We start from the raw sequence: 19812 nt of genomic DNA, 5'->3' as shown, positions 1-19812 counted from the left end.
ATACTCCTCAAAAACAAGAACATGCTATTGTAGGGTGCTATAGAGCCTCACCACAGATACTGCACTGCACTGCACTGCACACAATCCAGCAGACCCTAAGAGCCTCACCACGCTTGACCTTGACCTTGACCGCAACCGCAACCGCAACCGCAACCGCAACCGAACTTACACGATATCTCCCAGGTGATCGAGATCAGGATCCGTGCTGTACGGACTACGGAGGAAGAGATCCGATCAGATCACACACACATACATACATACATTCAGGACTTACGTAGACCCGCGGCGGGAGGTTCAGCATACCAAGATCGGTAATCAGAGCCGTTGGCATAAGCACACCAACACACACACACACACACCCAGATAGGCATTTCTCGCGGATCCTTGATCCTACGGGCGGAATCTGACATTCGTCACGCCACGGATGTAAGACATGACATGTTTGTTGTAGCCACTACCACTAACTTACCACTCCCAAAGACAATGCGGTTGTGGGATGGTTACCCCACCGGTGAGGTTTGAGGGACGTTCACTCCACATGCACAGAAGGATCTCGTAAGCTTACATCCGACTAACGGGTCAGGGCTGCCAAGGCTGACTGTAGTCTTACTACTGCTTATCCGATCGGAGGAGATCCCTTCTACATACCTAGTACTAAGTATTAGCTACACCATGGAGAGACGAGACACGCAAAAACTCACGACCTCTAAATATATTCAGCTTCTTATTGACCAATTAAATTATCACGGGTTTTATCATCTATAACTTAGTTGCGCTGCCAGCGTCACTGGCTGCAGCCATCCATCCGTCATGCGTTGCACAGCCACACGGCACGTTGAGGCAGTGCTCAGCCCCGGTCACCACTTGACAGACAGTAGTTACCTAGTAGCCACTCCCTTATCCTAACACGGCGGTTTGCCCAGCAAACCATACACCATCCTCCAGCCCACCCTACCCTATCGCAACCAAAATCCTCTCCCCAGCCGCAGATACATCGCCCCCTCCTCCCGCACCGAGGGCACCGGTGACCCCCTTCCCCCTTTACCCACCCCCATCCCCGCTGCCGCCGTCCGCTTGGTTCCAAAACTCGTATGCCTAGTCGACTCCATCTGCGCAACATCGCCGACGCGGACGCGCTCCCCCTTGCCCGCGGGATGGGTCGGTTCAGCTGCCTCCTGCGGTGGCCGCTGCATCGCTCGCACACGCCCGTCCGTCATGTCCAATCGCTGCAGTCCAGGCAGCCGTAGCAGTGGATCGAAGTTGACGAACAGGATGGCTTGGTCGCCATCGCTAGAGTCCGGCGCATCCACCGAGTACACCAGCGAGCGTTCGTCGGCGGCGGCGCGCACCTCGGACGAGGCGATGCGCTTCGTGGGTGAAAGCAGCTGCGTCAGCGCCGCCGGAGCGTGGTCGGGGGGCCACATGTGCACCCCCAACGATTCGAAGCGTTCTTCGCTGTGGTCGATTGGTTGGCGGCTGGGTGAGTCTTGATCGTCCAGCTCCGGTGGGTACAGCAGCCCCGGCTCAACTTCTTCACCTGCAGAGTCAATGGGGGACTTGCGCTTGCGCGAGGTCAGACGGAGGCGGAGTTGGTCGGTGGGGATGCGACCCGAGGTGGTGGTGCTGTTGCTGCTGTTGCCGGGCTGGGGTCCGGCCGCATCAGTAACAAGATCTACAAATGTCGAGCTCGAGAGATTGTAGGTACGGTATTTAGTGCGAGCCAGGATGAAGTCGCGTCGTTTGGCGAGGTCGGTTCCCGGGGGGTATTCCTGGTGGTAGTGGCGGCGGATGCGCTTTTGGGGCGGTTCGTAGCGGGGTTTGTTGGTCGAGTCCAGGGTTCGCGTCAGGGGCTCGTCGGGGAGCACGGCGGGCGGGGGTGGTGCGTTGCGGGTCCGACGGAGTAAGCCGGCGAAGCGCTCCTGCTTACTCTGCTCGATCTCAGCCGGCGATGGCAGCGACTGCATGTAGTACGTGCGAATGTTTTCACTGCCGCTGTTGATCCATTCGCGGCGGCACTCGAGAATCATCAGCTGCTTCGTGGCCTCGTCGACCCGGAGGGACAGATCCGACCAGGTGTCGTTGACGGGGCCCTCGCGGTGCTGCCGCCGCCACTTGAAGTTGATCGTGCTCTGCTTGGATTCCTCCGTGGGCGACACGCACAGCCACACATAGTAGGAGGTCCAGTCAATCTCCTCCGCTTCGTGGCCGATCATCGTCGACACTGCATAGAGGTGGTCATCGTAAACGCCAAAACATACGTTCTGGGAGATATCGTGTCCGGAGAAGTTGTCGAGGATCAGAGGCGCCCGGGTGGTGTTGCGACCCGTCTGCAGATCCGCGCATTCGACCACCCATTGCAGATGGCCGTCAGCGCTCAGCATGCTGTGTGTTCCCCAGTAGATGTACCGAGTGTTGAGCCGGACAAACAGCCGTCGGGTGTCCGGCAACCGAGTGATGAACCGCAATCGCCCTGTCTTGTGGCACTCCAATTTGGGGCGCATGTCCACGGCTATCAACCAGGTCTCCTCCGTGTCTTCGCGTTCCACGGTGAATGCCAGATTCCAGTCGTGATACTGCATGAGCCGGATGTGAATCGTCTCTTCGTTCGGGTCACAGGACGGGATGATTCGCGACACGACTCGGTGGAGGTTCAACACTTGCTCAGTGCAACTTGCGCCGTGAACGTCCAGTACGCGGATCTCCTCTCTGTAAATGTAGGTCAGGGCACCCCCACCGTAGAGAAATGAGCTGCCGTAGGCGAGGAGGGAAGCTGAGTATGGCTGCGCAGTCGCAAAGGCCTCGCGGATGTCGAACACCCGGCCCAGAGCTTTGCGGTATCCTTTTCTGGCGGCAATGGCTTCCTGGCCTTCGGTGGTATGACGCAATTCATTCTAGGGCAGTTAGTCATGCCCCTGTCCGTATAGATCAGAGAGAGGTACCTCGATGGCTTTGCGGGCAATGTTCTCGTCCTGGACGAGACGGTATAGGGCCCCGTTGACGCGGCCCAGCTGGACCAGGTCTTGGGATCCCAGTCTGGACGCGATCTGATAGAACACATCGTAGGGAATACAGTCCAGATTCTTGGGGGGTCTATGGGCGGTGTCCATCTCGGACTATCAACCATGTGCGGCAAAGGGAAGGGGAGCGCAAGACGGTAGGAAAACTGTAGATCTAGACCGATACCATCAGGAAAGAGACAATCGAGCGTCACAGACACTGGACCTTGGAAAAAGAATCAAGCGACGATGATCACAAGAGGAAGGCTTGTTGACTACAAGGATGGAAGAAACAAATCAAGGCGGTCAGATGGAGATAAAGTATGGAGTGGTGAACTGGTAACCCAGTTAGGAAGGCAGACGTCGAGGGGGCACCCGATGCCCAATTCAGCCAAACCACAACGGGTAATATGTTTGCAATGCGCTGCAGTGCCGCACAGGCAATCAACCAAGCCTCAAGCCTTGAAGTATGCAGTGATTTTCAATGCAAGTGGACTGTGGCGAGCTTCATTCAAGACACGATCGGTCGAATTTCGCTGAAAAGTTCAATTCCGAGCCAATCGCATATCTCAGCTGAAGATCTGGGCGGTGGCAAGAAAGAAATACAGAGCGAGATAAAAAAGAAAAAAATCAATCCAGCTGAAGAATATCCACCCAGGCCATGACAATCAACGACCATGCAAAGGAAACGCCTGGGCCGAGTCAAGAGGGAGATCAGCCGTCATGGTGAGAACTTGTACTTTTTGGGTCCTGATGCGGCTCTGTGGCTGGTTTTCCGTCTCATTCCTGGGAGGGTGAAAAATGAACCGGGCAGCAGCTCAGATCAGTAAGAGAGGGGGAGGGGGCGAAAAGGAAGGTAGGTTAGCTAGTGCGTGTAGTAGTGAGTGGGAATAATAATAATTGATTACTCCCTCTCTCTGCTTTCTCTCTCTTACAAGTTCTAGCAAGAGACCCGCCCGAGGGAACAAAAAAGGAAGACTAAAAGTCACCGAGGGTCCGAGGGTCCGAGTGACAGCAGTAATAAACAAGGACCAGGACCAAGACGTAGTCGCAGTCGCAGCAAGCAGCAAGCAGCAGCAACAATAAAAACAACAACAACAACGACAGTCATGGTCGCAAAGCTCCACAAGTACGACCGACTCGAACAAAAATGCGACAACGAAGATCGACCGTCCCACTCTAAGCATACCTATTTAGAAGGGCGGTCAGATCAGGCATGATCTCTGTGTCCTGCTGTGTTATGACATCCCTCCAATATCGGGTTAACTCATCCACGGTATCTTAAGGTGATTGTCAGGGGGACAACCCTAGACAAGGCTGCGTCTGCGTTTCAGTGCCGTCAGCAGTACGACCTCTTGCTCTGCCCTCAACGATCGGCGCTAATAATAGTAGCGTCTCTTCCCATTCGCTCTCTTGCCCTCGTGAGACCTGTTGCGGTCGTCCAGGGACTCAAGTGGAAGAGGCTCAACGAACTAGCGACTCGGGACTAGGTACGGAGTAGGTAGGTAGCTAGCTAGCTACGTGTGCAATAGTCTAGTAAACATTGAACCGAAATCTTGGGAGCCTGGCAGCTGCAGCAAGCCAAGCCAGTAACCCCGAGCCACTATCGACGGGATTACGCAAGGGAGGGCAATTGGATCAGGATTCAACAGCCGAAAGGAAACTCTAGACGAGAGGTTCCGGACTGTCGGACGGCCCAGTTGAGCCTCAATCTCCACTCCGTCAGTGGGGAAAGGGTGACTCCTCGCTCATTTCAGGTTGAAGTGTACTCCGTAGTAGTGGAACCAAGTGGGATGGAAACTGTCAAAGAAGGACAAAGGAAGGAAGCACGCGGCTCAACAGGAATGAGGCTCGTCACGCTCGTGGTTGTCGAGTTTAGTTGCCTCAGGCAGGAACAATGACTGATGATTGATGTTGAGGAGGAAGCAGATTGTGATGACAATAATGATGAGGCTGAATGACCATTCATCCCAATTACCCACAGATGAACAGGCAATAAGGTTAAGCCGGGTACGTATGATCCACCTTTCTGACCAAGATGGTCGATGATCAAGTAACTTTGGAATCATGAATAATGGCGCACGCATACTCCGACTGACGGAAGGACAGCCTGATCGGATGACGACGGAATTAACCCCCTACCGCAGGTAAGCAGGGTCATCCCGCCCATCGCGCCCACGATGATCCTCGCTTCGGATCTCCAACCAGGGCCAAAGCCCAAAGCGTTTTCCAGACTCTCACCCAATGATAGCATCAACCCAGGATCAGATCCCTCAGGGAATCAGGATACCCCGCTCGTAAAAGCGGCGCGACTGGTCTGAAACAGGTACCAGTTCCATGCTCGGAGCTGCAAAGTATACTATAAGGTGCACCGACGGGTTCTGCATCCTTCAGGGTAGGAAAGAACGAGGCGTAAGCACTTGTCTTGGCCCCTCTCCTCCTCTTCTTTTCTTTTCTGCTCTTCCCACCCCAACCAAGCTCGTGGCTAGACCTAGAACTCGATTCGATTGCGTCAATCAGCCTTGCTGGCGTCCACTCTTTCTGACCCGCGTAGCCCAATAGAATATCCGCCGGAGCACTTAAGCATCGGATTCTGGTATCCCTGCAATGCGGGGGTGGTGTTCGAAAGCCCACTCCCGGCCCCTCTGTCTGCGGCAGCTGGTCACGCTGCGGTCAGCCTGATCCTCGAAGGTGTAGCATGCAATCGCGCGCACATTGGTCCGTTCGGCCCCAGCACGCGAGGGTCGGAAGTCCGGAAGCCAAACATGCGGACTGGACCCTTGCATCGGACCTTTGCTCGTCATCTTTCCAAAGGAGCCAGACGACCTAGGAAAGGTCTTCGAAATGCTGCATTGCATTTACCCCTCCACGTGTGTGGTCCAATCTGGCTAGCGGATGCCCGCGGAGGGGGATTGATCTGCTGTCTCGAATGTTGGGGTTCACCGCAATGCCGCTGTCCAAGAAGAACTGGTCTCAATCCCGCTGGAACAATCCTGACGGGCGACGACGGGTATGAGCGGGTGAGAACTGAACGAGTCCAAACCTCACAGCTCATTGTTGGTTGTTGCTTCATTGTTTCCAGGTATATAGCTCAGTATATCAACTGGGTCCCATAGCTCAGTTGGTTAGAGCGTAACGCTAATAACGTTAAAGTCGAGGGTTCGAGCCCCTCTGGGACCATTTCTTTTTTGCTTTGTGAGAAACCAGCCTCTCAGAGGCCATTCCTGCCTTTTTTGTTGTTGGTTGATCAAATTGGCCTCGTTCGTAGCCCCAAAACAAAGCTGTTCGAGAAGGGTGCCGGTTGAGATGAGTTTCTTCCGTCCTCAGCGAGCTCCGCGGGAAGAGTTGGCTCGTCGGTCGTGTTTCGGGATTGATCACGTCTCGCTGTACTCAGAGCCCCGTCTTCTCATTTCATGGTGTGTGATTGGAAGTGCAGATACATTGACTCTTCTAGCAAATTTCAAACTGTCTGAGGGAGGCGCGAGGATAAACGTGGTTCTGAAATTAGTTAGTGTCTATATGAGCTATGGATGGAGTCCAAGTGCTTGTCAGCATTTTTCAAAAAGGTAGCAAGGCAGAAAAACAAAATGGATTGGGCGGTAGGGGACCAATGAAAGCTATGCACCACTACCGTGTAAATAGTGAAAGAGAGGGCAAGGTGAAAAAGGAGAGGACAAGGTGAAGGTTGAAGAAGGTAGGTCTATCTCCGACATCAAAGGCGTTTCCAAATAACAATAAGATAAGTAGCACCATCCAGCATCGACACTATATGGCTCAAGAATTGGGGAGCAGGCAAGTAAGCTCACGACTGATACTGAGCACCAAATATGTCGCCGAACCATTTATCCCCACGAAAATCGTCGGGGGCCCTTCTGGCCATCTGTGGAGTGGTAGGGTTGCTGGTCGTCCTTGGCGAATGTCTTGCACAGCCAGTCCTTCCAGTCCCACTCACACCACTTTATGAAATCGTTCTTCTTTGACACGCAACCGCAAGACCAGCAGATGATAGGAGTGATCTAAATAGGGAGGAGGCGGTCCTCATGCGACCAGCGAGATTCCTGAGTGGCGCGACCGATATACGCTTGCCCTAAGTCAGTTATAGTGATGTACAGTCGACAGGTTGGGTCATGATTCCTGACTCCCTCGACCATGATAATACGCCTGCAAAGGCCTTTGTGCCGCAGGCCGATGGCTTAGAATCTGTACCCGGCTCTGACGATCTGCTCCATGATGTGTTGCCGGGTCTCCACGGCAAGTCGGCCGGGACGAAGACGGTCCATCTGGAACCCCGACATGAAGTCCACGAGGATCAGAAGCACTTGGCGCATGCCTCTGTTGGGAACGGGCGTGTCAAGCGAATAGAGTCCGCAGAACTGAGAAATATAGTCACTCAGACCATGCTTATGCAGGTGTTGGTAAATCGCCGTCTCCCGGGTATATTCCTCCTCGACGCAGCGGAACGGATCGACTCCAGATTTCCGGTGGTTGTAGTACAGCGAATTATAGAACTTAGCGACTACCAGCATGTTGGCAAGGTGATCGTTCACTACTTTCACCAGCACCACCTGCAAAGTCGACCCATCGCGGACCTGAAGCACCCTGAGGGTCCGGAGAGTAAACCAGAGTCTGGACTGTTGTCGATGCACCGAGTCAGAATTTCCTTTGTTATTCGTTGCTCCTGCTCGAGTCCAAACAAACGAATGTCGAAATTATGCCGGGGCTGAGGCGGAAAGTGCTCGTGGACGATGAAGTAAGAGTCAATATTAGCATGGGGAATATCAAGCTGCAGATACCGTGGCGGGTATTGTAATCCAGCGAAGAACCCGGATCCATTGTGAATAATATCTAGGTTCGATAGTCGATCGCTACTTGCCTGCAAAATAATGTAAGGCCTGGGGAGTGGACAAGAAGAGAGGGAGTGGTCGAAGTCCGATCCAGTGGCCCTATGATAAGTTAAAGTTCGTCTTTTGAGTTGAAACCTTCAACAAGATGGGAGTCTTCTGGTATGTGGAGTGAAGTAGCTAGATCCAGCTCTACGGGGAGAGGATGAACTTCACTGGCTATCTCTTGGGTGAATTCGCTGAAGGAGATTCTTCATTGGGGCTCTCCTTTACCTGGGTACTTTGGAGGGTTGCAGACTCTCGCACACGATGAAATCGCATTACTGCACGCGGTGAAGAGTCGGAGGAGCAAGATCAAGAAGACGAAGATGTGGAAGGCTCACATGTGTTGGGCTCGAACAGCTGGGTTGTTCATCTCTTTTATGCTGCTGAGAACGGGTGCTCGTTGACTCTACCATGACCATCGCGCCGGAATTCCATACTACATGCAAGCTCATGGCAGCATGGGACACTAGAGAATCTAGGAATCAAGATACATCCGTCCTCCGGACTTGCTGCTAGTTGCTCTGGCCATGGTGACTCTGGCCTGGTGTGCTTGTTCTTTACGAGCAGACTTCTACGAACACAAGCTCCCATTTATGCGAAGTGATCCGCGAGGATGGTCTGGAGTGGAGGACTGTTTAAACGGCCAGATTTTGAACACGAAGGATTTCGAGGTGGCCCGCTCTGGCTGGCCTGTGATAAAAACTGGGAGTACACCAATTTTCTGTACCATTGCAAAGCTACTGATGGTCTTGTCCTCTGCGGATCTTCAGGGCTTGACCAGGCATACGGCACTCTTCCTATTGTAAAGTCATCTTGCTTACCTTCGGATATTCTCGTGGACGGACACATCCCCAGCACATGCATCTGTGTTGCCTCAGATATTTACATGGCCACACCCATATACGCGGCGATAAAAACAGCGATGGCACTATCGACATTCTCCTTGTGAAAGATGGGAAGAAATGGAAGATGACTATGAAGCACTTTCGCCGAGTATGCCAGGCAAGTCCGCATACGAATTTTTGTCTGGCATCAATGCCGAACCGCCTTCTGATCTTCTATCTAGGCAAGGGTGGACAAATAGAGATTTCAAGCCCAATTCTTGAGTACTCTGTCATGAAGAGATCATCTCGAGAAATATTTCTAGATCCCTGCCCTCAAATCTGGAATATTCCCAAGGATGAACAGCACAGCGACCAAGATTTAGATTGAACAGCTTGCCATTCAGCAATCAGGTCTTCCTATTCCCCTTGGTCAAATTAACACTGCATGTGAGTCAACGCAGATTGATTATCTAAAGCAATATTCAAACACCGACTCGACCCAGATTCTCGCGAGTACACCCACAACCTTTCGACAATCTTCCCTCTCCACAAAGACAATCCGAAGTACAAGATCACAATCCAGCCAAGCACCCACAATATCCCGACATCCAAGCAAAACCACCCCCTAGACCCGACCGCCCCAAACCCCCAACCCGAACAACACTACAACCATCAAGCCCACCGACTCCCCCACGCGCCCCTTCAACCCAGCCTCGCCACCACTAGTCTTCGTCCCCGACGCGACCCTATCCTCGCCTTTCTTCACCTCCAGCTCCCGCACCACCTCCTCTCCAGCCACCACCGACCCAGACCCATTCTCTTTCTCATCTTTGGCAATCTCCTCTTTGACATAGGAGATATACCGCTTCACCTCCGTCGGAAGCGCCCCGTACCACGCCGGCGTGGCGCCCTTGCTGAAATCGCTGGCTAGCGCGCTGCGGCGCGAGGGGATGAGCAGTTCGGCGAGGGCGCTGGGCGGGATCTGGGTGATTATCGAGCGGGGAGGCGGGGCGATGGTTGCGAGGGAGCGCTTGAGATTGAGATTCAGGTTGAGGTTGAGGTTGAGGTTGGGGTCTGCGATGGGGGTGCGGATGGTTTTGGAGGGTGCTCTATCTGAATCAGCATTCTGTACATAGATCGTGGTTGCATAGAAGCGGGAGAGGGCAGGTACAGTGATATCGACTCAGTTGGGGTGGGCTCGGGGGCGCAGAAGGCGGGTGCTGCGAGAAGCAAAACGGGGCTGAGATGGAATTTCATTGTAGTGCTGTGCACTCTGTATGTGTGGATTTGGCTGGGTTGAAGAGGGTGGTGGGCTTTGTTGACACGGGAGCAGGGAAGTGTTGCTATATCTCCGATCGTCAGTGCTTTTAGTATCGCACCGGAAACTGTACCAGACTGATGGAGATTCAATGAGCTGGTCTGTCATTCATGGAATCATGGGAAAATTCAAACTAGGAGCATGTTCTGCCTAGCCAGACCCATTTTTGAGCTTGTTGATCCTGTACTGTAGATAGAGTTTCGGGTCGAGTTCTCCAGGAGAATATGGCGGCCATGTGCTCGAACCAACCCACGAGTATGTACAGCATGATTGCGAATAGTGACCGCGATTCGATCATCTTGAACCGGGTTTGAGGTGTAGTGAGCAGGAGTTCATGCCGGTTTCCAACTTTATCTTGGTGTGGAACAGGCTCGTTCCTACTACTTCATCTGTGGTGGTGCATCACTGGTATATGACTATGGGGCCTAGACCGTGCATTAATGTCTGCATGACTTGAAGAGAAAATCAGATTCTAGGCTTCCAGTCAATTCTATAATTACCTGATCCAGGGCTACGCTATACTATGAGAAACATGCCGAGAGCCAAAACGCGACCAATTGAGGCACTTTTTGTACGAACTTCAAAGTATACATTGTATTGATGTCGAATTTCCACAGCACTAGGAATCACAGGCAGTACTCGACAAACTCGAGTGGGCCAGAAGCCGGTCATCGGCTGCCATACCTTAATTTAATTAAACTTCGCCCTGAGCGTCGATCCCACTAGGCCCGGATAAGCAATTCCTCAGAATCAATTCAACCTGAAACACCCACCAACCTCAAACCGAAGACTCAAAAACGGGCATTTCCCACCTTGCTCCCAGTCGTGTCTTCCTCCCACCATGCAAGGGTCGCAGTCGAACCGCGAACTACCTCATTGAGCCATTCTCCGAAGGACGAAACACATTCACCGTCAGAATGACCCTGGTTGTAGCAGAGGTGCAGTGGCTGGTTATCTTGAGATACGTCCAAGGGAATGTAGTCCGTAGCACCGCAATTTCTGATCTTTCTTCACGACCACCCTGATTCCCGGTTCGCCAGATGTCCTTGTGTGATCGGCCGGGTTGGTAGCCTCAGCGTGCGGGGGACCAAGCACAGAGCAATTGTCCCTGAGAAGGCCCACAATACCCAAGTCTGGTTCGCATGCCCTGCGAATAGTCAATTCACATGGATACATTATATCCATCAGCCTCGGAATGCCCAGTGCATTAAGCTCCAACATGAAACACGATTGTTTTGAATCCACCACCCCATTCATGGTATAGACTTTGCAACGATCACCCCTCAACCCAGGGACCACCCTCCTCTCAACCTTAGATCTATTTAGATCTATAAACCCTTTTACCCCCTGTACAAAGTAATCCATCTCCCCTTCTACACTCCCAAATATACCATCACTTCCTCCTCACATAAAACTCATAATCCACCCAAAATGCCCAAACGAACCACCACCACTACCACCCCCTCTACCTCCCACAACCCCAAACCTAGCCGCACCCGCACCCGCACACGCGCCACGATGCCCCTAAAAACCTACCTCCTCGCCCTCCTCTTCACCCCCTTCGCCCTCGCAACCACGACCACCACAACAACCGAACCACTCACCCCAAACCCCAACCCCATCGCCCCGCGCGCCCCCGCATCCAGCGGCCTCCTCTCCGAGCTCCCCACCATCTTCCAAGGCGCGACCGAGCTCCTCAGCCCGGAGACGGTCGACAAGCTCGAGACGATCGTCAGCGGCGGCGCGGTGCTGCTCGGCGGCGAGACGCCGCAGAACCTGCAGCGGCTGCTGTCCGGGCCCAACATCGACAAGCTGCAGCGCATCCTCGACAATGCGGACCGCCTGCTGACGCCGGGGTTCGTGAACGAGACGACGCAGCTGATTGACATGGCGAATCCGGTGAGTTTGTTCCCCCTCTGTCCCTAGCTGGGATCAGGTTGTTGGATGGGTAGATGGGATAGGGCTGGGCTAACTTGGGTGGTATAGCTGGTTTCGGATGTAGGGAAGATTATGAATGCGTTGATTGGGAGTTCGTGATCTGGTTTTGCGGGGACAAAGAGGGGGGGGAGGAAGGGATTGGTATAGATAGCTGGTCTAACTATAGTATATAACGTGTATGGATCTTGTGGTTTTATTCTTCGGGAATTGGAGGCATTACGGAGGAAAATAAGCGAGGCGAAACACTACCTGGTCTTGATGAGTCCACTAAGTGCACGGGTTCTCGTGATGAATTACGCTACTGCTAAATGAAGACGATAAGTTGGGTAGTCTTAAAAGAGGCCTACCAAAATCCTTATAGGTATATTCATATCCCAACTGAACTCCAGGGCAAGCATGTTCAATCCAGAAGACATCCGCACAGCTAACTTGACCCCCATCAATACTCCTGGAGCGCCGTTCATTCTTAATAAGCTCGAAGTATCTCATTCACAGAGCTCCTCCCCTTCCCTATCCTTAAGAAGAATACACAACCCCACCCCCCTCCCTCTCGCCCCTCCACTCCTCCAAACAGACCCTCAAAGGATACCCCCGCACCCACCCCGGCAACGCAGGATACACCGCGCCCCCAAACCCCGCCATCAGCCCGCGATACCACCCCCTCGACCCCGCCGACGACCTCAACCCGTATGCCACCCGCACCCGCGGCGGGAGCAACTCGATCGTCACCCCGCGGAACACGGGCTTCATCACCCCCGCCATCCACCGCGGAAACAGGTCTGCCACGAGGGGCCTCTGGTGCAGGACCTCCCGCGCCACCCGATGCGACTCCGCCGTCACCGCCAACCGCGTCATCTGCCCGTCCCAGTACTCCCAGAACTCCTGGCGGGTCGCGGGCCACAGCTCCCCGAGGGTGAGGGCCTGCAGCACCAGCGTGAACTCCGTGTAGGCGCGTTCGGCGGTGCGGTAGTCGATGGGGCCGTAGGTGCGTTGGTAGAGGTCTGTGGCCGTTGTGTAGAGGGTGGCCGTTAGCCAGAGGAGGGCTTGCGGGCGGGTTATTCTTGGGGATGGGGTTTTGAGGGTCGGGGATGAGATGCCACCAGTGGTGGGAGGGTGGAGTTGCGCGAGCAGGGTTGCTTTCTCGTGGGACGTGCCGAAGACGAGGAGCGCGATTTGCTGGAGGGTGGTTTGCAGGGTTTGGGTGAGGTTGTGAGCGAGCCTGTGGCTGTGGCTGGGTTCGTTTTCGGGGGTTGCGAAGGCGGAGTTGATGCCTGGGTAGGCGGCTTGGAGGAGGAGGGCGGCGCCGCCGCCGGCGAAGAGGATCCCCTCGCGGAGGATCTGGGGGAGGATCTCGAGGTTGGAGAGGTTGTGTAGGTGGGTGGTTATGTCCGTGATGTCTCTTATGGTTGTGGGACTAGGGGAATTGGTGATGGCGGTGCCACTGCTGCTGCTGCTTGCTGTTGAGGGAACAGCGAAGATGTGCTCGGAAATGCTTTTCTCGTTCATGTTGATGGTGGTTGCTGTGCTGGGCCTTCGGAGTGGAGGCGGACTCGGTGGGAGGGGAGTATCTTCCGGGAAGACGCGATACATGATTGATATGGAGATCGAGTGAGGGCTAACTAGCTTGGCGCTTTGGCCGTAGGACTAAATGCGATGTTGGGTATAAGTTAGCGTGCACTGCGGTGTGGAGTGGCGAAACTGGTGTTTCATTGAAGAACATTGATTAATTTCAAGAGCCGTTGTTAGAACGATTAAATTGCAGTTGCATCTTTGATGAACTCCCCCAAAGTTGTCACCCAGTAGATCCCCGTTTCGTCGCAAAAGTGAGCGTTGCCCTAATCCGTTCAGGATGCCAAATATGGGGACTGATCGTCTTTCCCACCCACCATCCGCCTGGGTACCAAGCCCCTCGGTCCCCAATGGGTTGCACAGTATCTCCGGCTGATCGACAAGGTCAGGGTCCATGCAATTATACTAAGTGTAGCACCGGAGCCATCTGTGCGACCTCCATATTTGGCTCTTCACGGCAATAATACTTAGTGCATTGGCTTAGCTATCTAGCAAGGAACCAGGTGAGGTGCTTTTCATCCACCAGCATCTTCCAGTCACGGGCCTGGCCATGGCCACAAATCCTTCCAATCTCGACTCCGATGATGCCAAATACGCCTTGGGCACTCATCGGGGGCCCTTGCCCTCGGAGGGGGTCGATAACGAGCACCTTGAAAAGACAAGGAGCATTTCGCTCGAGTCGGGCAAGCGAACGCGGGCACAGCGAATGCGTCGCCATTGGGGAAGATTCTGGTGCTGTTATGTCTTTGGAAGCATTATCTTTCTCGCCATCTTTCTGCCTATCTTGTACGGAGTTCCCCGATTATGTCCTTGGCAAAAAAAACGCACCAGCTGACTCTTTCAACAACAGCTTCCTTGTCATCCTCCCTGCCATCGCACAGCGAGTGGTAGACGGGTCCACGCTGGTGCTCGTCCACGCCGACGTGCTCCAACCACGCCCAGACTCGATGATGCTCCGGATCGACTCAGCCCTCAACCTCCCTCTCAAGATCCCCGTGCGCATCGACCCCATCACCATGAACCTCTTCAACCGCGACCGACCCGAAAACAACACCTGGGGCAAAGCCTACCTCCCATCGGCCCGCATCTACGGCAACACCACCCTCGCAACCAACAGCACCCTCACCCCGTTGAATGTGACCGAGTGGACCGAGTACGTCCGCAGCGTGGTGTTTGAGTCCCACGCCCTTCTCTCAGTCAGGGGCTCAACGACCGCGTACATCGGCAAGTTGAAGTCCCACGTCACCATGGACAAGGACATCCACCAAACCAGTATGTGGCCCCTATGGCATGCGGTGGGAAGTGACAAACTAATGACCCATGACCGGGGTAATATAGCCCTCAACTCCTTCGAGGGCTTCTCCATCTCGGACCCGCAACTCCTCCTCCGCGCCGACGACGACGGAACAAACCTCCTCGCCAACGCAACCCTTCCCAACCCATCCGCCATGACTTTAGAGATTGTGCGTTTCCCCCCCCCCTTTTCCCCTGCCATCCTGAAACCCCCACCACAGCCAACTAACCCATACCCCCCTCACCGAGCGAACAGGGAACAACGACCCTAAACCTCTACAGCAACACCCTCCTGGTAGGCAACGTCACCCTGGACAACCTCACCCTCACGCCAGGCAACCACTCCACCCCGGTGCGCGGGGTGTTCGACGTGGGCAAGGTGATCACCAATCTGGGCCGGGTGCTCCGGGACCAGCGCGCGGCGATCAAGCGCGGATACCTGGATCTGACGACCGTCGGCACGGACGTCACCTACGAGGGCGTGCAGGTGCCGTACTACACCGAGGTCATGCGGAACCTGACCATGACAGCGCAGGTGCCTCTCGGGAAGCTGGTGGAGAATACCCTGCGCGGGGTGTTGGTGCGGAACGGGACGAATCTTCTGGCGGGGTTGAATTTGACGACTGTGCCGGCGTATGTGCGGAGTAAATGAGTTGGAGGGGAGATGGGGGCGGCAGACCTGGGACGACGGTGCTAATGCCATGGGGAGTTGTATGTGTCGATGAGTTGGGTTTACCAGCTGCGTTGTGGATATATACTTCGTTCCGCACCCTACGCCTTTGAACCCGAATACACAAGCGGGACTTGTGGAAGGTACTATATATCTTCATTTAACGCGATTGCTAGTACTATATTCACCTCCCCTTTCCAGCACGTCTTTTGTCTATAGGGATTAAAAGGGCATCGAGTCACGAAGGGTTACCCCCGAAGTCCCTGCTCTGTCTAAATCTTACTGTCGTCGGCTGCTCCGCTTTTGTTAAAACATCAAGCCATAGCTTCAGGCCCATTCCATCAAACAGGCAAGATGGCCGAGTTGGTCCAAGGCGTCAGGTTAAGGTCACCTTAGCACACAGCTTCTACAAAGCTTCCTGATCATCGTTTGATGGCGTGGGTTCGAATCCCACTCTTGTCATTACCTTTTTGTTTTTGTTTTTCCGTGGTTGGCCGGTGGCCGGCGATAAGGAGTGGCTCCTTCGGGAGGGAGGGACTTCAACTACACAATGAACGGTCAGTACAGCTCGAGCTGATTTCATGCAGGTAACCCCGGCAGGCTAGCCGAGCACGTATGAATCAAATTGCCCCCAACGTGTGGTCGGTAGTTATGCCATGCATCATGCACTCTTCGATTTCTGCAGTGCAGTAGTCACCAAAATCCAGGCACAGAGATGTTACACGTACAGTAGCTACCAGACCGTCGACCCTCCAGAAGTGGTCCAGAAGACACCCGAAAGTTCGTCATATCCTCAAATCAGAGCACCCAGACCTAAACCTGATGGTGACGATGTCCACCGAGTATGATCCAGGCCCATGTCCACATACCCAGAACCAAGCAACACCCCAGAGCATCCCCATAGCAGAACGCATTGTGCTGTCCTTGAAAAGTTATACGCTCCTGTTCAAGGCAAGCCCATCATACCCAGTACTCCAGTCCAATAGCCCCCCATTCCCTGAAATTAATCCCTCACCTCGTCAGAGAAAACGCCCCGAGCGTTCCCCGGGTCCCCTCAAATGCCGCAAGTAAAGCACGTTGGACACGAGAGGTCATACGTTTGCATCTTCACGAAAAGGCTGGGTTGGATCACCGTCGTCTCGAGATGATAAATCCGCACTGAACCCGAATGTCGATTGGCCGCGGAGACAAAAGAGGAGATAACGGAGTTGCGGACACAGACACGGGTCAGGGGGTGGGTAGGTAGTCACGGGAAATCCCTACAAACGTAAGCGTATGTATCCCGGTCAGGGGCCCTGGGGGACCATGCTGGGGCTGGAAGGCGTCGTTGACACTTTTCCTTGGAAGCCGCCAAAGTCCGACTTATCAAGAACTGTTGCGGAATGTTGGTCGCGGCGCACTAGTCCGCAGGCTCTGCTGACTACACGGCTCTAACTATAACATGGATCTGTCAATACGAGCGAGTACCACCTCTCTGAAAGCTGACCAATTCGTAGAAGTTGATGGCAAGGTTGATCCTCAGATCGTGAGATTCACAAGTATATACAGCGAACGGTCATTATCATGCAAAATGCTCTATAGCAAAAATAAGCAAGATAAAAGAAAACGAAAAGGAAGAAGAAAAAGAAGTGGAAGGCATCGAAGGCAAACGACCCACAATGTCCGACTTCAGCTCAAGGTGATACAGCAATGGTGGCTCCCTCAAACTCCAGATAGTCCAAAGTAAAAAGCCTTGGGCAAATGTGATGATTCGCAGAAATATTATATAGTTATGCTAGTTGAGTTGGACGTAGTTTGCTGAGAAGACTGTTAGTGATTGCTTGCTTTGAAGCGGATTTGAGTTTGGCCGGCGGATTGTATCTTACCTGGAAATTGTCCCTCCCTGCCGCTGACACGTCCGGTCCACCATTCGTTCTGATTGTCGGTTCGGTGGATAATCTCGATGACCTCGCCTGCAGAAAAGCTGAGGTCCCCGTGCGCCTGCGCCTCGTAATCGTAGAGTGCGGTGACAGTCTCGACGGGCGCGCTAAACTGGGCGGGCTTGGGCTTGGGGGGCGGCGGGGCGGGCTTGCTCTTGGCCGCAGCCGTGTAACTGCTGCCGGCTGCGCCCGCAGTGTATGGGGGTGGCGGGTTCTCGACCACATCGGGGTCCTTGTGTCGAGACGGATAGCCACCCTTGTTCTCCTGGGACAGCTTGTCCTTGGGTCCAAACTTTGATCCTGGCCGGCGTCCTCCCGTGGCCTTGAAGTGCACAATCGTGAGCGCCTCCGCCTGCTCCTTGACGTCACCGCGCTTCGCCTCGAATGCCTCCTCGATGTCCAGCTGCAGGTTGAAGTAGCCGATGTTGATACTCTGCATTCGTTCGTGGAGGGTGTAGAAGACGTTCAGTTGCATGTAGTAGAAAGATTGGAAGAGCGGGCGGATGAACTCGGCTTCGAGCGCAAAGAGTTTGGGTAGCTCCTCCTTGAGCAGGTCGTTATAGTAGTTGTATTCCTGCGTGGCCTGCTCCACGTCGTTTTCGGCCTTGTAGAGAGCCTTCTCATCCTTGAGCGACTTGTCCTTCTTGTCCTGTAATTTTTTGAGCGAGTTGTTGTGGCGATCGTAGTCCAATTTCTTGTGGTCCCGCTTCACAGCCACCTTGCGAATGACCTTGATCACTTCCAATAATTGTTCCGCAGGACTGATGACGCGGGTCTCAATCATCTCCAGCTCGGGGACGAGGGACTCCTGCAGGTCGCGCACGATTGCCTCGTATTCCTCACACGCCCTGATTCCTTCCGGGTTGCCCTCAATAGTGTAGGTACTGGGGTCTGATGCACGGCCGGAGATAGGTTTGTATAATTCCGTCATCGCCTTGGAAAAGCCGATTTGATGGTTCAGCATGCCTGCCAAGTCGGTCAGCAACTGACGGTGAGGGGTAGGGAGAGGGGGAAAGGGGACGGGAGTGGGATGGAGCCGAAAATTGAGAAATGCGGTCATACCATTGATGGCGTCGAAATACTTCTTCGACTCATCGTGGAGCTTTTTTGTTTCCTTCTCGAGTTCCTGAAATCGGCGCTCCGCATCCTGATAGACCGGGTCCTTGGTGTTTTCACCAATGTTGAACCGGGCCTTGAACTGCTGCGGTGCGCGAACAATGCTCTTCTGAAAGCCTTTCAAACTCATCTCTGATTTGCCGCAGGTAGCGCAACCCCGCGGAAGGAGCCGGTTTGGATAGAATGGAGGGGTGGAGGTCGTTCAATACTGGACTGAGATGGTAAACAAGGGAATTAACACGGTCGGAGAGTCTTCAGGAGAGCAGAGTGGTGGAAAAGGGAAGAAGTGGGGGGAGGAGTTCCTTTTGTTCAGCACCGTCACTAGTTAGACTAAGTAACTTAAGGTAATTCGAGAGCCGGTGACGGTTAGACTGCGCTTCTCTCGGGCTGGGCACCGTGGCTGAGCTATGACATAACTGTGGCTGAGGACAGCGCGTTCGGAAACTCAAGGAAAGAATGGAGATTCAAGGGAGACTTGAGTAGTGTGATCATATCCAGCAGATTGACTGCAATCCCAGCTGAGCCAACCTTATATTAAAATTCTCGCTCATCTTCAAGGCAACAATCCATGTACTTACTGTAGCGCAGACCCTGGGGTAGGTCGATCGCAGCTGGTTGTGGCAAAGCGATCGAAGCGTAGGGCCGAACGCAAATCCGGGTCTCGGTCACTCACTCCCTCAGCCTATGCCCCCATGGATGTCATTAGGCACCAGAATATCTCTCATCTTCTGCCCGTTTCTGTCTGCGACAGGTGCGTGACCTTGGGCCTGTGCTTGGATTATGTATGAGGTATGAGGTACAGTACTCCTTGAAACTGGGGAACCGCCAGCACGGAAACCATCTGCTTAATCCGGGGTCGAAGATGCTTTGTTGATTGTTCGTCATCCCCCCCTTGCCATTCTTATCCCATTAAGACAAAAGCATGGTATGCCTGGGGCTTGATGCCTTAGGCTCACATTTGTGTAAAGTATGTACAGTACTCATATCGCCTCTCGTTGCCCCGGACTCCTTATTGAACAATCGGACCATCCCCGGTCAGCCTCCGAACTGGAGGATTCTACGTGATCGGAGTGATATGCACCTCCAGCCCCTCCTCTCCACTAGCCCTACGAATAGTTCTCCGTATCTAATCATCCTTTCTCCGACCTCGCAATGCCCCTGGGCTGGCTCTCGAAACACCGAGACCGCCGCTCAAACGGGAAATGCCCGGAGTATCTGACAAATCCGATCGGGGCTAGCGGGCTCGGCAACTAATGATATAACCGGATCCAAACTTTTTCCTC

At 53.8% G+C, this 19812-nt stretch overlaps 7 protein-coding genes and 2 non-coding genes across 9 annotated transcripts; 4 read left to right on the top strand and 5 right to left on the bottom strand.

Annotated features, from left to right (window-relative positions):
- Positions 1-956: 956 nt before the first annotated feature.
- fbx15 (F-box domain protein) lies at positions 957-3107 on the bottom strand (the record flags this gene model as incomplete). Its single annotated transcript, XM_020202004.1, has 2 exons — positions 957-2891; positions 2940-3107. 2 exons carry the CDS (start codon positions 3105-3107, stop codon positions 957-959), a joined length of 2103 nt encoding a protein of 700 aa, XP_020051732.1.
- A 2995-nt stretch (positions 3108-6102) lies between these two features.
- On the top strand, positions 6103-6176 carry ASPACDRAFT_t299. The gene has a single exon. It is a non-coding gene; the product is annotated as a tRNA-Ile (tRNA).
- Positions 6177-7189: 1013 nt separating this feature from the next.
- ASPACDRAFT_47745 (uncharacterized protein) lies at positions 7190-7829 on the bottom strand (the record flags this gene model as incomplete). The annotated part of the gene is made up of 2 exons (XM_020202003.1): positions 7190-7627; positions 7695-7829. The coding sequence occupies 2 exons, from the start codon at positions 7827-7829 to the stop codon at positions 7190-7192; spliced, it is 573 nt and encodes a 190-aa protein (XP_020051731.1).
- Positions 7830-9287: 1458 nt separating this feature from the next.
- ASPACDRAFT_1860071 (uncharacterized protein) lies at positions 9288-10036 on the bottom strand. Its single transcript, XM_020197727.1, has 2 exons — positions 9878-10036; positions 9288-9815 (listed from the first exon to the last, which is right to left on the bottom strand). Exons 1-2 carry the CDS (start codon positions 9961-9963, stop codon positions 9332-9334), a joined length of 570 nt encoding a protein of 189 aa, XP_020051730.1. The 5' UTR covers positions 9964-10036; the 3' UTR covers positions 9288-9331.
- Positions 10037-11404: 1368 nt separating this feature from the next.
- On the top strand, positions 11405-12061 carry ASPACDRAFT_1891649 (uncharacterized protein; the record flags this gene model as incomplete). Its single annotated transcript, XM_020198634.1, has 2 exons — positions 11405-11923; positions 12011-12061. Exons 1-2 carry the CDS (start codon positions 11456-11458, stop codon positions 12059-12061), a joined length of 519 nt encoding a protein of 172 aa, XP_020051729.1. The 5' UTR covers positions 11405-11455.
- A 417-nt stretch (positions 12062-12478) lies between these two features.
- ASPACDRAFT_47742 (oxygenase MpaB family protein) lies at positions 12479-13552 on the bottom strand (the record flags this gene model as incomplete). Its single annotated transcript, XM_020202002.1, has 1 exon — positions 12479-13552. One exon carries the CDS (start codon positions 13550-13552, stop codon positions 12479-12481), a length of 1074 nt encoding a protein of 357 aa, XP_020051728.1.
- A 529-nt stretch (positions 13553-14081) lies between these two features.
- On the top strand, positions 14082-15740 carry ASPACDRAFT_1907593 (DUF3712 domain-containing protein; the record flags this gene model as incomplete). The annotated part of the gene is made up of 4 exons (XM_020198848.1): positions 14082-14317; positions 14382-14803; positions 14870-14994; positions 15081-15740. The coding sequence occupies 4 exons, from the start codon at positions 14082-14084 to the stop codon at positions 15474-15476; spliced, it is 1179 nt and encodes a 392-aa protein (XP_020051727.1). The 3' UTR covers positions 15477-15740.
- Positions 15741-15842: 102 nt separating this feature from the next.
- On the top strand, positions 15843-15956 carry ASPACDRAFT_t300. Its single transcript has one exon. It is a non-coding gene; the product is annotated as a tRNA-Leu (tRNA).
- A 1042-nt stretch (positions 15957-16998) lies between these two features.
- Positions 16999-19000, bottom strand: ASPACDRAFT_81875 (amphiphysin). Its single transcript, XM_020205973.1, has 3 exons — positions 18476-19000; positions 17360-18379; positions 16999-17291 (listed from the first exon to the last, which is right to left on the bottom strand). Exons 1-3 carry the CDS (start codon positions 18657-18659, stop codon positions 17269-17271), a joined length of 1227 nt encoding a protein of 408 aa, XP_020051726.1. The 5' UTR covers positions 18660-19000; the 3' UTR covers positions 16999-17268.
- Positions 19001-19812: the final 812 nt, after the last annotated feature.

The sequence above is a fragment of the Aspergillus aculeatus genome (assembly GCF_001890905.1).
Source record: "Aspergillus aculeatus ATCC 16872 unplaced genomic scaffold ASPACscaffold_20, whole genome shotgun sequence".
Classification (NCBI taxonomy): Eukaryota; Fungi; Ascomycota; class Eurotiomycetes; order Eurotiales; family Aspergillaceae; genus Aspergillus; species Aspergillus aculeatus.
The sequence above is the reverse complement of the archived record's forward strand: the minus strand, read 5'-3'. Positions and strand labels throughout refer to the sequence as shown.